The 16,394-nt window shown below is 39.1% G+C and overlaps 1 protein-coding gene across 2 annotated transcripts in view; it reads right to left on the bottom strand.

The window, feature by feature from the left end:
- STAB2 (stabilin 2) overlaps positions 1-16,394 on the bottom strand; it is a 105,783-nt gene that overhangs the window by 85,740 nt on the left and 3,649 nt on the right. For both annotated transcript variants that reach the window (XM_081958485.1, XM_081958484.1), the window contains 9 exons: positions 14,990-15,105; positions 12,460-12,545; positions 11,719-11,788; positions 8,214-8,309; positions 6,925-7,050; positions 6,101-6,297; positions 5,437-5,570; positions 3,125-3,258; positions 532-614 (listed from right to left, as the gene is read on the bottom strand). In XM_081958485.1, coding sequence (XP_081814611.1) covers positions 532-614; positions 3,125-3,258; positions 5,437-5,570; positions 6,101-6,297; positions 6,925-7,050; positions 8,214-8,309; positions 11,719-11,788; positions 12,460-12,545; positions 14,990-15,105 — 1,042 coding nt within the window. The remainder of the gene's footprint in view (positions 1-531; positions 615-3,124; positions 3,259-5,436; positions 5,571-6,100; positions 6,298-6,924; positions 7,051-8,213; positions 8,310-11,718; positions 11,789-12,459; positions 12,546-14,989; positions 15,106-16,394) is intronic.

Below are 16,394 nucleotides of genomic sequence, written 5' to 3'. Positions count from 1 at the left end.
AAAAACGGGCCCAACGGGCAAACCGGAAATTTAGAAATGAATTTCTAGTTAGCTCATTGGGCCAGTTTTTCACCCTCCCCAGGCTCTGGAGGCTTTCCTGAAGCCTGGGGAGGGCAAAAACGGTCTCCCCCGGCCCTCCAGAAGGCCGAAAATCAGCCTTCGCCCGAAGCCCCACACCAGGAGACTGAAACAGACCCTAAGTCAGAATTTCTGCCCCACTCTGACCTGCACAAAAAGACCCAGAAGCGGGAGACTCTGCAGCAACACAAACGTTCATTGCACCTATCTGGCCCAGGGGCCGTAGTTTGAGGACCCCCGGTTTAGTGCAATATAAATGTAAATAATTTTTCTGTGGACCACCAAAATTTTCTCATGGACCACTAGTTTTCCACCAGTTGATTTAAAGGAGTCAATGCAATCCATTTTTATAACAATCACTTTTTTTTCCAGGTTTGCATGAAAACCTGGGGGGGAAAAATCTTTTGAATGAATAGCAGAGAAGTAGTATTTTAAAATAATTCATTTACTTACATTGATTCCATTGAACCCCTTATTTGTTGGAATAAGAATCGTAAATGGTCCCAAACTAGTCAGTGGCCATTCATAGGCACTTTCTGGAAAGGAAAAAAGGGAAAAACGAGAGGGGAAAATGCATAGAATAATGTAGTTTTAACTAACACATGTTTTGCGGCCATTGTAGTCCAAGATTTAGTTCTGGAGAGTCCAAGGTTGCATTTCTTCATCAACCTGGAAAATTTAACTTACACAGAATCATCTTTAAGGGTAGCTGGGTGGCATACACATTTAATAAATAAAATAAAAATACAATTCAAAATAGTGCTGCTGATGGGTTGATAGGAAACAGGATAGTGAGTTTCCTAGTGACTTATTTGGATTTAAGTGTTCCAGCAGCAACAATTTTCTCATACTTGCAGAGTTCAAAATTTATGCATAATTATTAAATTATGCATGGAGACTTTTATTTATAGAGTGCAAGAAGACTTTAAAAAAAGATAAGACATTTATTTTAACCATCAGAGTGGTAGAGAATGGGATATTATAACACTAGATTTATGCAAATACAAACACTAATTATAGGAACGGATCTTTGCTATCTCCAGTTATCAGTTTCCTTTACTGTTCTCATCTATCCTGATTTCTTCATGAGCTAACATGCCTTTTCCTTCCATTTCCCATTTAACGATAGCCGGAGAACTAGTGAAATGTCCCCTTATACTTCAGTGAATCAGGGAGGTGTCTGAGCTGCTTCGCAATGTTATTTGGCTTCTATAAATTGTTGGAAATGTTTAAAAATGCTTCAACTCTAGGCTGAGGGTGTCAAACTCCAGGCCCGGGGACTGGATCCGGCCCGTGGGATACTTAGATCTGGCCCTTGGGGCCACCCTGGAAACAGCGAAGGACCGGCCTGTGGTGCTTCTGCCAGTGAAAACAGGTTCCCAAGCTCCATTTTCAACTGCCCTGCCTCCTGACGTTGCAGGAGGCTGGGGCAGCCGAAAATGGAGCACGGGAACCTGTTTTCACTGGCAGAGTGCTCAGACCACCACAGGCGCCCCCTTTACTTTACTTTTACTTTTATTGGATTTATTAACCGCTCCCCTCTCCCCGACAGAAGTGACGTTGAGTTGGCCACACCCACACTGCCCTCCTGAGGTCAAACACAATCCTGATTGACTCAACGAAATCGAGTTTGACACCCCTGGCCTAGGCAAAGATTCTTGCATATTTTTGTCAAGACCATCTGGATATGTATGCTGAATAAAACTGTATTTTTATTGTATGTTTTTATGATTTTATGATATGCTGATTTTAAGTTTAAAAACCCAGAGGTTACTAGGTCTTTACATAGAAATATTGAAAGTATTAAATGGGATGACCCTTTACCTCTCTGACCCATTGACCTCTCTGACCCAGAATCTTTTAAAAAAATATTTCAAATATATATATATATATATATATATATATATATATATATATATATATATATATATATATATATATATATATATATATATATATATATATATATATATATATATATATATATATATATATATATATATATATATATATATATATATATATATATATATTTAATACAATGGAAGGGGCAAATTATTAAACAACTATATTTAATTTTAATTTAAACTATAATTCAAGTGGCATGTATATGACATATATTATTGACTTGTGAATTTATGTAAATATTAAGTAACTAAAACAAAAGAACTCTTCAGGCATTGTATTTTACAGACAATATGGGTATGTAGATAAAATCATAGAGGTAAAAAGTAATTTTTACTTAAAATATAGGATTAACACTTATGTTGACCAAAGTTCTGTTGATTTCTGTTGACCACAGTTCTGTTGCCTTTTTGAAGTTCATTCAAAAAATAATAATTTGGTTAAAATTTTCCAAACTTATTACCAAGATTACTAAAATTTACTACAGTAGTGTAACTCCCAGTACACTGCACTGTATCACAGTTAACATTCAAAAAACGTTACTCTGTTTACCATAAGTGTACATATGGATTTTATAGCCCTTGGGTGTTCCCATCCTGTAAAATATTGAAAAAGTGGTGCTGATAGAGTTTAAGAGAGTCAGTTCGATGTACCATAGTGAAAGCATCAGGCTCAAACTAGGGGTCTATGAGCCTCAAGAATTAAACCAGCTGGGTAACCTTGCGCCAGTCACTCTGTCTCAGCCTCCGTTAAGCAGAGGTGGGTTCAGCCAGTTCTGACAGGTTCTGGAGATTTTGAGAGTGGGGAAGGAATGGGGATTTTGCAGTATCCTTCTCCTGCCATGCCCAGAAAGCCACGCCCACAGAACCGGTAGTAAAAAAATTTGAATCCCACCCCTGCTGTTAAGGAAGTAATGGTAAAACTCTTTTGGAAAACCTGTCCCAGAAAACTGGAGGGACTTGTTCAGGCAGTACCATGAAGGTAGACAGAAAAGACAGGCAGACAGACACAAATACAGCTAGCTATATTTAAGGAGATTTTAGTATCCCCCTAAATTCATTTAAATCTAGACTTCTGATAAGTAGCAATGCATTTCAAACATTTTTTGTCTTTCTACATTACATTTTTTTAATTTACCCACCAAAAAGTTCTATTGCAGATATCAGATTTCCTTGCCAATATCCTCCAGGTTCGTTATTCATCTCTCTAATTTGATGTATGATGTTTCCATAGCATACAAATCCATCACCTGCATAGCCCTTTTGGCATGTGCACCTGTGTGAAAAGTGATAAAGTATTATACGCTGTTATCCAGCCTAAGAACCCATGTATTACAAATGACACAATTAAGCAGGGCAAGGTAACAATATTGTAAACTGCTTTGTGACATGGCTGCATTGGAAATGCCACAGAATGCATGTCTAAATAGCTGAAATTGCTTTATAAGACTACCTCAAGGGATTGTACAGAAGGGATTATTAAGTATTGTAAGCAACATTTTCTACTTTCCTTTTAGTATTTAACAGGAGATTTAGTCTGCCTTTAGATCAGGGTGTCAAACTCAAGGCCCGCATGCTGGATTTGGCCCACGGGGTGCTTAGATCCTGCCCATAGGGCGGCCCTGGATACAGCGGACTGGCCCACAGTGCCTCTGCCAGTGAAAATGGAGCTCGGGAGGGCTGCATGTGGCCCTCCCAGGCTCCATTTTCAGCAGTGACAGCCTCCTGCAGCTCTCTGCCAGCAAAAATTGAGCTTGGGGGTGGAAGTGCATGTGCAAAACAAACTAAAAACAAAAGGAGAAATGTTTTCCTTTTTGCATTTGAGCATCCAAGAAGGAACAGGAAAGGAGAAAGGGAAAGACAAGAAAAAAAAAGGAAATATGGGAAGAGAGTAAGGAAAGAAAAAGAAGGAAAGAGGGGAAGGAAGAAGAAAGAAGAAAGGAGAAGGCAGGAAAGAAGGAAGGAAGGAGATTATAATGAGAAGGAGGGAGGGTCTGAGGGAAGTCCTGCCTTAATACTTGGCCACCACAGGTGCCCCCAAAACAAGTGACATGCCCACCCAGGCCATGCCCCTCTGCCCCCCCTCAAGGTCAAACACAACCCTGATGCGGCTCTCAATGAAATCAAGTTTGACACCCCTGCTTTAGATGAAACATGACTCAGAACAACAATCATGGAACTGATGCAGGGGTGGGTTGCTGCCGGTTTTACTACCGGTTCTCAACGCGTGCTCACTTTGCATGCATGCACATCAGACGTGTGCTGTGTATGTATTGTTCAATGTAAATTGTTCTTTGTGTATGCGCAGAGCAATTTACACTGAATGGCGCATGCACAGTCACTAAAAACCAAAATCGTGGCGGCCTAGCGGTGGTGAGGGAACCGGTTCGGAGGCGTGGCAGGCCTGGGTCACTGCCGGTTCTGCGACCCAGGCCTGAATTCCACTACCAGTTGGGTCAGACCGGGCCGAATCAGGAGCAACTCACCTCTGAATTGATGACAGATCTTTTTATTTTGGTCAGTATATAATAGTAAGCATGTTGACCTCTCACCAGTATTTTTTCCCCAGCCCTTCATTTCCCCCCCAAAGTATCTGATTAGCTTTCACTTCCTCTAAAGCAGCAATGGCAAACCATTTTTGGCTTGCATGCCTTAAGTGGGGGGGAGTGCAGGGGGATCATGCGTGGGCATGCCGCACCCATAATGCAATGTGTGACCCCCCCCAGCACGCATGTGTGCATGACAGGTGCGGCCTCCCCCATTTTTTGCATGCTTTTTTAGCCCTCCCCTGGCTCCAGAGGCTTTATAGGAGCCTGGGGAGGGAGAAAACAGCCCCCCTGCCCCCCTTGAGGCCCTCCGGAGGCTTCAGGAGCTTCCCTGAAGCCTCCAGAGGGTGAAAAAACCCCTACAAGCAAACCAGAAGTTACTTCCAGTTTGCTTGTAGGGCCAATTTTAGCCCTCCAGAGCATTCAGGAGCCCTCGGGAGGCTTCCTTGAAGGCTCCGGAAGACAAAAAACGACCCTACGAGCAAAACGGAAGTCACTTCCAGTTTTTCATCCTCCGGAGCCCTCAGGGAAGCTTCCGGAAGGCCCCTGAAGACTCCGGAGGGCTTAAACCGGCCCTATGAGCAAACCGGAAGTCCATTCCCATAGGGCCGATTTTTTGCATTCTGGAGGCTTCAGGGAAGCTACTGAAGCCTCCAGAGAGCCTCGGGGGGGGGTGTTTTCGCCCTCCCCAGGCTCCTACAAAGCCCCTGGAGTCTGGGGAGGGCGAAAAATGGCTTTAAAAAAAATCTGAACTCAGCTTGCCAGTGCATGTACCACAGGTGGCGCGCTGGCCAGCTGACAGGGCAATGCCTCGCGTGCCCTGACAAATGGCTCCACGTGCCACCTGTGGTACACATGCCTTACGTTCGCCATCCCGGCTCTAAAGCATCAGAAGATGCAGTACTCACAAGGTTCGTCCTGGTGCAGTCATTGTGCATACTGCATTCTTATGGCAAGGATTGTTGGTTGCACAGATATCTTTCATACTGCATCCTCGACCAGGTACAAAGTTCTTGAAATGTTCTTGGCATTCACAGTGAGACTTAATGTAAAGGAAAAACATGTTAGTTTTGTTTAAAACAGGGATTTGCTCATTTACCCATCAGTCTTTTTATTTTTTATTTTTCCATTTCTTTGCCCATATAAGCTTGCAAACTCTGAAAGGACGGAGATCTTTTTTGTGCTTAAATTATTCTTTAAATTGTCATATACATTAATAATGCTATATTAAATGATAATATTTGATTTATAAATGTCTTTTTTTTTTACTTGACGTGTTATTACAGAAAAGCTTTATATTTAATAAGGAATACATTTCTATTTAGATTACCATAAGTACTTTTTGCAAATTCTCTGGAATTAATGTCTTTTTTGAAATCCTATTTGTTTCAAGTCAGTATCTGTTTCATTCATTATTGAAAGGCCTTTGATTGCTTTGGACACATCAAGCTGTGAAAAGTGCGCAGAAAATTGGGAAACCCTGAACAGCTCATGGTCCTCATGAGAGATTTATATACAGATCAGGAAGCCACAGTATAGGCAGAACATGGCCTATTCCACTTGTACACTTACCTTTCCAGGGCCATCATATTTACAGATGGTGGAACTTATAGGGCAGTTACCAAAGTTTTTTTGGCAAGGATTTATTGGTACGCATACTTGGCCATCACCTTCATATCCATATTGGCATGTACAGTTATGACGATTAGGTCCAAGATATAGGCAATCAGCATGGGGATCACAAACCATTTTGGAGCATGGATTGATAGCTTTGGAGAGGAAATAATGATACAAAGAAGACAGCAAAATAAGAGTTCACACCAGCATGTACTACTATGCTCATTTTTGATTTGATCAAATATCATCATTCAGTATTATTGTACCAAGATTAAATTATACTTTATCAGATTTGGCACTTGATTTGAAATCCAGTGAAACAAATATGTGTTAAGTTACTATTGGATTCATTGACAGGGGTGGGGAAAGGCCACTTTTGCCACCAGAGGTGGCCTTGGGTCTGTTTATGGTTGAGCCAAAGGACAAGAAAATATTCCTAGTCTGTCTAATGATATGACTAGTCTTCCTTGCCACTAACATTCATATTTTGGTGATGGAACATCTCTCAATTGTAGCGGGAAAAGCATTGAATGAATGAATGAATGAATGAATGAATGAATGAATGAATGAATGAATGAATAAATAAATAAATAAATAAATAAATAAATAAATAAATAAATAAATAAATAAGCATATGAATGAATGAAGTCTCATTAAACACTTTGCATTGTTGGGAGTTTGATAATCTTTATTCTAAGAACTGATATTACAGAAAATATACAGCCCCTAAAGTAGTTACAACTAAAATAAAGTGCTATTTTGGGTTGACTGCTACTTACGTTTACACCGTTTGCCATCACCTTCATAATTGGGAAGGCACTTGCATTCCAGTTGACTTTTATCCACACTTGATATAGAACACCTGGAATTTTCTGGGCACTGTAAGGCTTCACATTCTGGTATTGCTGGAGGGAATAAAGAAAATGCAATAGACCAAGATTGTTATGCTAAACTACAAGGCTAAGCAAACTAACATATCTCTTCAAGTGTTAAATGTATAACAACTTCAACATTAAAGACTACCTTTTCAAAAACCTGACTGTATTTGTTGGTAAGAGAAAAAGCACAAAAATACAAGTCATTCTTAAATTAGATTTCTCTAACTTGGTCTACTACTACAACTATTACTAAAGTAGTAATAACTACAATTCACTGGATTTAAAAAAGAATTTTGGGGATAGCACTTACTAAAGCATTACTACTTTAGTAACTGCTATCCCCAAAATTCTTTTTTTTTTAAATCCAGGGAATTGTAGTTCAAACACATCAGTGCTTGCTGAACCAAGAAATCAGTGTAGCATCATATGTTACTCTGACAGACCAAGCCATATATTTATATCCTTGGAGCAGAACTCAAAATACAAGATGGCAAATAACAATTATGGTCACTTAATAGATAAGGAAAAAGCTAAAAATATAATGTATTCCTAAGAAGAAGCTTGCGTAATAATTTTAATTCTGTTATTCTTATTCATTAGTATTTTTTCTTAGATGCGAAGTTTTTATGAGATCAATATATTGCTTATGGTCTAAAAATATGTGCTAACGTTTGCAGAGTTTGCTTATGTATATGAATAACTATTAACTATAACCTCATGCTATCAAAAAGTAAAAAATGAAATAGTACTTTCAAAGGAAGGAATGGGAGAGTGGAGATGGAGAAGTAGAAAAGCTTTGATATTAGGAAAAGGTATGCCAATAACCAGGACATAAGACAAATGATTATTGTTATCCAAGTTAATCACAGAAAAAAGTCTTTTTCTGACCTGTTAGTAGAAACACAAGTCCTAATCCTGTTACATGGGATAAAATGCATTAGCAACACTTTATCTTTGAACCTAATCGCTTTGCTTCTACAGTTGCTGCTACTATTGACCTAACACCGGATGTTGTACGTAGAAAACTACAGCTCTGAACAGAGTTTTTAGAAAGGGATTTCTTTTCAACAGTTCATGGCACATTCATCATTTTTGAATGGCTTCTAACTATATGATGAGTTCATTAACATGAGTCTCATTAGCTGCCATGAATAAAAAAATGTGCCCATGCCCCAAAATGTGCTACTTACGTTGATCACAATGAAGACCTTTGTATCCAGACATACACATGCATTGTCCATCACCAGTTAGCCCATTGTTGCATATTCCATGAATGCAGCTGCATACTAAGAGGAAGGAAGCCTTGATTGGAGTCTGCAATATTTGAACTGTGCATTTTGTCCCACAACTATTGAGGATGGAAGATACTTAAACCTGTGAGATACGATCTTCCCTGAAATCTATTAAAATAATCCATATGGATATATGAACAAACCTTTCTTTTGCCTAAGCTTTACGTGAGTTTATTGATAGCTTAAAGAAAAGGAAGGCAGCTCCTGGGCCTCATCTGATCCTAAGCTCTTACTTTATTTTATCCTAAGCCTCCTCACACAGGTTAAATATTGATGGCAATTTGCTAAATTCTAAAGAAATTCACTTTTTTATTTATTTCATCTATTTAATTAAGATGTGCTCAACCTTCAGACAAGCTTAGTGTAGCTCAAACTGCAAAAGACCCACCTCTTTTCCACCGCACTTGCTTCTGTGACATAATTACTGTATTTATCTTTTATCCCAACCCCTCCAGACCTTTTTAAGCAGTCAACATCTCAAAGATTGTCCATCACTCATTCACAGGTTTCAAGAAGGCCCATCATAACAAGCTTGCTAAGAATCATTAGGGCTGCTTTGCATCAAAGCATTTATAAATCTATATTGTTTAATTGTTGCAATTCCCATCCTCCAAGCATGACAAATGATTGTCATTTGATTTTAGTGTATTATATCAATTATCAATTGATTTTAGTGTAGGTTTATCAATTGATTTTGGAGGGACGCAGTGGCTCAGTGGCTAAGATGCTGAGCTTGTCGATCAGAAGGTTGGCAGTTCAATGGTTCGAATCCCTAGCACCAGAGTGAGCTCTTGTTACTTGTCCCAACTTCTGCCAACCTAGCAGTTTGAAAGTACGTAAAAAATGTAAGTAGAAAAATAGGGAAATAGCGTTCCGTGCACCTTCGGCATTTAGTCCTGCCGGCCACATGACCACGGAGATGTCTTCAGACAGCGCTGGCTCTTCGGCTTTGACACGGAGATGAGCACTGCCCCCTAGAGCTGGAAATGACTAGCAAGCATGTGCAGGGGAACCTTGACCTTATCAATTGATTTTAGTGTATCATATATTTTTACTTTTGTAACTATTTAAGTCCCTAAAATTGTTGGAGAGTCTTAGAAATTGCAATGATAAATAAATACACAACAAGCTGTAGTTGGGGTTGTTAGGGGGAAAATATCTACATACAGTACTTACAGAAATTGCTTATATAACCGTAAAGGATTCTAGGATTTTTGGGGCAATTAGAATACATTGTATGCAATAAGAATCATGTCACTGTACTTTTCTTATGTATATTTATTTTGCGTAAATTCTAATTTCTGATTGTAATAAAATGTTGCCCTTAATCTGGGCTACACACCTTTCAGGCCCAAAACTAGAATGACATGTGGCAATTCTTGCAAGTTATTTTACACCTATAGATGAAATCTTGCCAGAGTAAGAATTCTAATACAGTATCTGTAACTACAATATACTCTGTGAACTATTAGGGAGGAACTGTCTTCACCCTCCTTCTCTCACATATTATATTTCCAGGCTACGTTTCCTTCTACTCAGAGATGGTATTCTATTTTCTTCACTACCAGTTCAGTAGCGGGAGCATGCGCAGAAGGTGATGTCAGAGTGTGTGGGCAGAGCCTCATGCTACTGCCACTACCGGTTTGCCCGAACGATAGTGAACCGGCAACATACCACCTCTGCTACTCCTCGTCTGGAATGCATCCCCTCCCTTCCTCCTAGTGATCAACCTCCTTACTATATTTCATCATAATCTCCTTCCTTTTAATGGCACTCACAAAACTGGATCTTATGTAGGACGCATCCCCGTGGTCTTCCCAGATTATTTGAGAGAAGTCCCAGAATTACCTTTAGGCTGGGATTTCTGACTGTTTGCTATCTGGGAATTCTGTTGACTCTTGGTCTCCATACTTCTCATATGCTTGTTAGAAGTATATAACTGTAAAGTTAAACTATAGTATTGCCTAGGAAATATCTGTAGGAAATGTTTTCCGTCCATTCTCAGCACATCCTCAGCCACTAACTTAATATACCAATTACTGCTGTTTCCTTCAACACATAGAGCAGAAGCTATCTACAGGAAACATTGCTCTATCGAAGCATCTCAAAAAAAAAAGTTGGTTTTGTACAGAACTATAGTGGTCAATTGTTGGAAGTCTTTTCTCTATGGTTAGAGAAAGAACTGAATGGGAAGGAAGGGCTGTAGTTCAGTGGTAGGGCATATACTTTACATACAAAAGATACCAAGGACAATGCTTTGCATTTTTGTTTAGTTAAGCAGTAAATTAACTTGAGGTTTCCAACTATAGTCTATAGAGACTATAGAATAAGGAATGTTAACATAAATCACTATTTCAGACAGATATTGTAAATGAGCCATTAATATACATATTCATCTGTTGCCATTTTAAAGATTTTAATTGTTTCTGCAACTTGTTTCATTGATTCTTGTCTTACTGATTTTATTTTATACTGTACAACACTGTATTTTAAATAAAACGTCTTAAAGTATGTTTTATTAAATGTTTTAATTCATAAATTTAACTCATTTTTAATTAAATGCTCTATATAATAATAAGTCACTTTGAGATTTCTTTTAATAGGAAATCATACAAATATGCAATAAATAATATTTGTTAGATTTTGGGAAACTAGAATCCTTGCTAATCTAGTTCAAATCAGCTAGAAATCTACTGATGATGATCTTTCTTTTTAGGACATCTGCTGCATGTGAAGATTAACCCCAAATGTAATGTACATGGAGCTTATGTATGGTAGATGAAATTGTAGCTGATCTAAGGATCAGTTTAGGGGGAATTTGTGGTTTTCTATGTACTTCTGAGGAATTCCTGGTTGTAAGAAAGAAGCCAAAGGTAATTTCATGAATATTCTTCTACTCAGCTGTCACAAATTTTCAGCTGTGTAGGACTATAAGTAGTTGTTCTTATTCTTGGCTTCAGTACCTGTGGTTTTACATATACATGTTGGGGCCCTGTGTGATATCACAGTGGTAAGATGTTTTGTTCACTTGGATTTTTATTGCACAATTCTCTTTGAAGAAGAATTTTTATAGTTTTTTTTAAATCTTGCACTTGCAAAATGGTGGGCATAGCTTTGTTCATTTTCCAAGCCTCTTTATCATGATTTTGTTAGGCCAGAAGGAAACTCTCATGTATATCAAAAGCTAACTTGTAGAAAGGTTTTGCTAAATTAAAATGTTATATCTCATAAGAAATATTTGAAAGCCATGACTAGATAAGATACATCAACTTACTTTGGATAATGTTCCACTTTTATACTGCCACACAAGACATTATGCAATCTTCTGTGTGGAAGCATTCATACCATTTTCATGTGATTTTATGATATTTACTTTTTAAAAGGAAGCCCACACTAGATATACCTGAAGTACAATTAGGTCCAAAAACATTGTCTTCTGCACACTTTTCACAGGCAGTTCCAGCAAATGCTTTCTGCAAAAATCAAGAAATTAATTTAAATTAAGAAAAGCCAACTTTGATTTATTTTCACCCAGGAACTAGATGGGCAGTCAGCTTATACACACTTATTATATATCTCCTGGTAAGTTGGAATTCTGGTTTTCATAATCATTGTATCTTTGAGTGCAAAGATTTGTAGGAAAGAGAGTTGAAGCAAAAGCAACTGATTTTGAGTCTCTGATAGGTGTTAATGAATTCATCCTAACTTCTTATTTCAATTTTCCATAGTTATGTGTCAAAACAGTCAAGATGGCTGGGAATTGTCCCCGAGAAGTGTTTCATGGTGAAATTAAAACTAGATGGCCTGTACAAGTGTGGGTAAATGTAACCTATGCAATAAATATAGGAACAATTTATTCATCATGTTTCTCTAAGAGGCAAACTAAAGCAGGACCTACAACATTACATCTTCATAACCTGTGTCAGATATAAATTGGCAAAAACATTTTGAGTCAAATTCACATTTTATATTATGTAGACAATGTATATTCTCTGTTCTTTGGTCAACTCTTTTAAAACAGGATGAAATCTGGATTTTTATGTTAGTAGAAGAGATATGGTTAGCACATGCCTTTAAAACCGTCTTGAATAGGCCCTTAAGGTTTTTTTTTTAATGTTAAATAATTACAAAAAAAACCTCATACCTGGCAAGTGCAGGTTCCATTCCCCCAAAATCCTTGAAAACAATGTCCTCTGTTACTGCATGGTGATGATGGTCCACCTGGACACTCTGAAAATGATCGGTAAACAAGATTTGTTGATTATTAGACTTAGAATCTAGGCAGTGAACCAGTCATAGTTCTTGAATTGTAATTCTGAAAGCAAATTCTGTAGAGGAACAGTGCTTGCTAGTTAACCATATCACTAGCTTGGCTAAATTCTTTTTAATTTGCCATCTATCACAGCAGGATTATTTTAGCAAGGTGTAACCTTAGATTAATGGACAACTAGCTCTTGTTCTTTAGTCTACAAAAGCCATTACAATTTGACTGTTGCTTAATCCCATAATCCCATCTCATCCAACCCTGAGACTTGATCCATATTTTGGAGCTGATCCCTAGTCTCCATCTAGATGATTTTATCCAAACAAGCATAAAGTAATGAAACTATTTAAAATAATAATCTGACATGGTATATGTTATTCTCTCAAAACCTGAACACTCTGCCAGCAAAAATGGGCTCCCAAATGTTGTTTTCGGCTGCAACCCTCTGCCAGCAAAAATAGAGTTTGGGAGGGCCCCATGCAGCCCAGTCCTTCACTTTTTTCTGGGTGGCCCCATGGGCCAGATCTCAGCACCCCGCAGGCTGGATACAACTTTGAGCTTTGAATTTAACACCCCTGAAGTAATAGGATTGAACCCTTCTTAGTTCTTTGGGAACTAATTTGATTCAACAAAATGATCAAGTATCCTGTCTGAAAATCAAATTTAAATTGCAACTGGAATAATGAAATCAAATCATTGGAAAAAAAATGGTTTTCTAAGAACTGCTGACAATCATTTTCCATTTCCTTGTTGTCTCTTGTTTGGAAGCTGCACCAGAAGCAATTCTTTATCAGTTTGTATTTTTGTGTTATTACCCCATTGTTCTACAATTGTTTCTTGGAAAACAAAGGATTTCCTTCTTTCCTTTGTGTTTCACAGAATGCTAGACTTTTCTCCGTAATGGTAAGAACAGAAGCCTATGCATGCTGATGTAAGTGTGAAAATGGCTATCCTACATGGAATTAATTCCACTGAATGCAGCAACATTTGCTTCCAAGTAGCTCATGAAGGCATGGTAGAAGTTCTGAACTACGAACAAGAGGGATTAATATAAAATATAAATCTTTAGAAAGTTTATTTTTGTTACATTTCCCCCCCTTTGATTCACTCAAAGGCAACTTGTGGTCTTTACTTGCATAAAGTTCCTAATCCACCTTTTTATAACCTAACCCTTATTGCTAAAACCTAACATCATCGTTTTCAGCATTGGAAGACAGAAAACGCATGGAAAAGGTGATGTAATCCCTACCTCTGGCATATAACATTTAAAAAAAGGGGCTTCTCCTCCAAATCTCAGGGGAAAATCCAAACCAAACATTTTCTATCTACACTAACATGTACAATAATGATGGACTGCCATCCTTCCTATAGAACTGTGAATTTTTCTTGAAAACAGTAAGCATGGACTTAAGGGTCTGCTATGTTGCTGAGCTCTTCAATATAGTCAGACACGCAAAATATTTCTCTTCACACAGAGAAATGCAAAGTTGGCTTCTAAGTATATTTCATAGCCCCTCAATTATTAGGGGTAAAGTATGTTGTGAAGTAATGAGTTGCAGCGTTTAAAACTCTGGGAATGTCAGGCACAAACAACCAGATCAACACTTGAGGAATTCAAACTAGCTACTTTATTGTCCTATACTTATTTTACAGGAATCTCCTTGGCGATTCAGCCATCACCTGGGAAAGACTAGATAAGGCTGAAAGGCATTTGGAGGGGGAGGTCAGACCTTGCCCTCTTATGTTTGCATAATGAATCCAGACTAATTCCCTGCTTGACTGGGACGATGGTTCTCCAACAGGGAATCCAGAGGTTTCCAAACTTAGCAACTGTAAGATTTGTGGACTTCAACTCCCAGAATTCTCCAGCCAGCATGGCGAATTCCGAGAATTGAAGTCCACATTAAAGTTGCCAAGTTTGGGGACCCCTGTATAAACATTACTTTATGAATAAAATACCAGAAGTACTGGTGTCAAACTGGTGTTTGACTCTAGGTATAAATGTATTGCAAAGAACTGCATTTTTAAAAAAGTATCCTAATTTAAATTAATGAACTAGGAATCTCAGGATGTTTAAACAGAGCTGTTAGGTTAGGGCTAAGAATATTGCTAGTGTTAGAAACCGTTTAGGAACATTATAACCTAAAATATCATGTAGTTCATGAATATTTTGACCCACAGTTTCCCAAGATTCTACCACAACAGACTGCCCAACCTTCATAGGAAAGATCTACCCCCTCCCCTTAAAAAGTATTTTGCACGATTCTTTGCAAAATCTTTTCTGAGAAATCATGATTGTCCCTGTTAACTAATGCATAAAGCACTAAAAGATAAAACACAGGAATTGATTTATGAAAGCAAGGGAAAAAACCCTACCATTAGAAGATATCACAAGGATGAATATTTTTACCTAGGCAGTCTTGTCCCCAGTATCCTGAGGAACATTGTGGCTGCTTCAACCTTCGCACACAGGTATGCTGACAACCATTGAAAGAAAGAGTTACATAGTTGGTTTCATACTGGTATCTATAGGACAAAGATGTAGACTTTTGTTAAGGTTCTTGGTTTCCACTTTGGGAATATTTTCTTTTAATGGAAGAGCAATAGTATGGATAATATCTGCTGTATATAAGGAATGAACTTTGTCAAAAGTAGTAAAATGGTTTTGTTCAGGAGGCGCATGCTTCTGCCCACTTCATTATATACAAGTGAGAATTTGACTATGTCAGGACAAACGGTGAAATGAGGCTATTTAAGAAGTGTGTGCGGTAAAAGAAGAGATGAATATTCACCCAATGTCTACGGGGAAAAATTAGGATCTCTCAGCAGAAGAGATGAGGGGCCTGGCTTTCAACATTTTTCAGTAACTAAACAATAATCTTGGACTGTAAGCCCGCACCCCTGCCCGGCCTGCCTGCTGAGGAGGAGGAGGAGGCGGGGGCGCGTTGCTGAGAAGTGGGCAGGGCATAGGTGGGCGCAGCGCTGCTGCCCTTGCCCTTAAGGGACATGCTGGCTGGCGTTGCTTCAGGGCGCCCTGACCACCAGCTCCTCCATGCACAGCCTGTTCCCCCCCCCAAAAGACCGTTTTCTTTTTAAAAAACGCCTCTACAGACGATCTTGAAAACCTGCAAGGTTGCTTTCGGAGGGGAAAGACGGGCAGCTGTGCAAAGGCTTGTTTTAAAGATGCAGGCTCCAAGGCTGCAGGTGCCCAGGGAGGGCGGCAGGGGCAAATGCTGCCGCCTGCCCCCTCCCAAAGCAACATCGCAGGTTTTCAAGATAGTTTGGACAGGTGTTTTTTAAAAAGAAAACCCTGAAAAAGCCGCAAGATCTGGAGAGAGATCCAGCCAGCCCGAGAAGACATTTCTGAGAAGAGATCTTGCCATTTTTTGCATCGGGGCATGCTGCAAGGGGTGGGGGGGAAGTGAAGACCTTTTCCAGCTGGCGCAAAGGACTTCCCCGGACTTGCTTTAGTGAGTACGGGCCCGCACCTCCACCACCACCAATCCGGAAAAGGTCTTTGGTCCCTCTCTCTTGCAGCAAGCCCCGATGCAAAAAAACGCCAAGGACTTGCGAGTGAGTGACAGGGGCGGGGCTTCCGGGTTCATTGACCAACCGGCAGAAACCCACCACTGCCCAGGTGGCTACATTTGGCGTATAAGACGCACCCAGATTTTCACCCTCTTTTTTGGAGTAAAAAAGTGCGTCTTATAGGGGGGAAAATACGGTAATAGTCATTATACTGATTCCTATTGCACAAGTGGCTGAACTGATGTTTACTTCAGTTTACTATGGTGGAGATAAGAGCATTTTTCTTC

This window comes from Natrix helvetica, assembly GCF_964273705.1.
Source record: "Natrix helvetica genome assembly, chromosome: 6".
Taxonomy (NCBI): domain Eukaryota; kingdom Metazoa; phylum Chordata; class Lepidosauria; order Squamata; family Natricidae; genus Natrix; species Natrix helvetica.
This window is presented reverse-complemented; position numbering and strand designations above follow the sequence as displayed.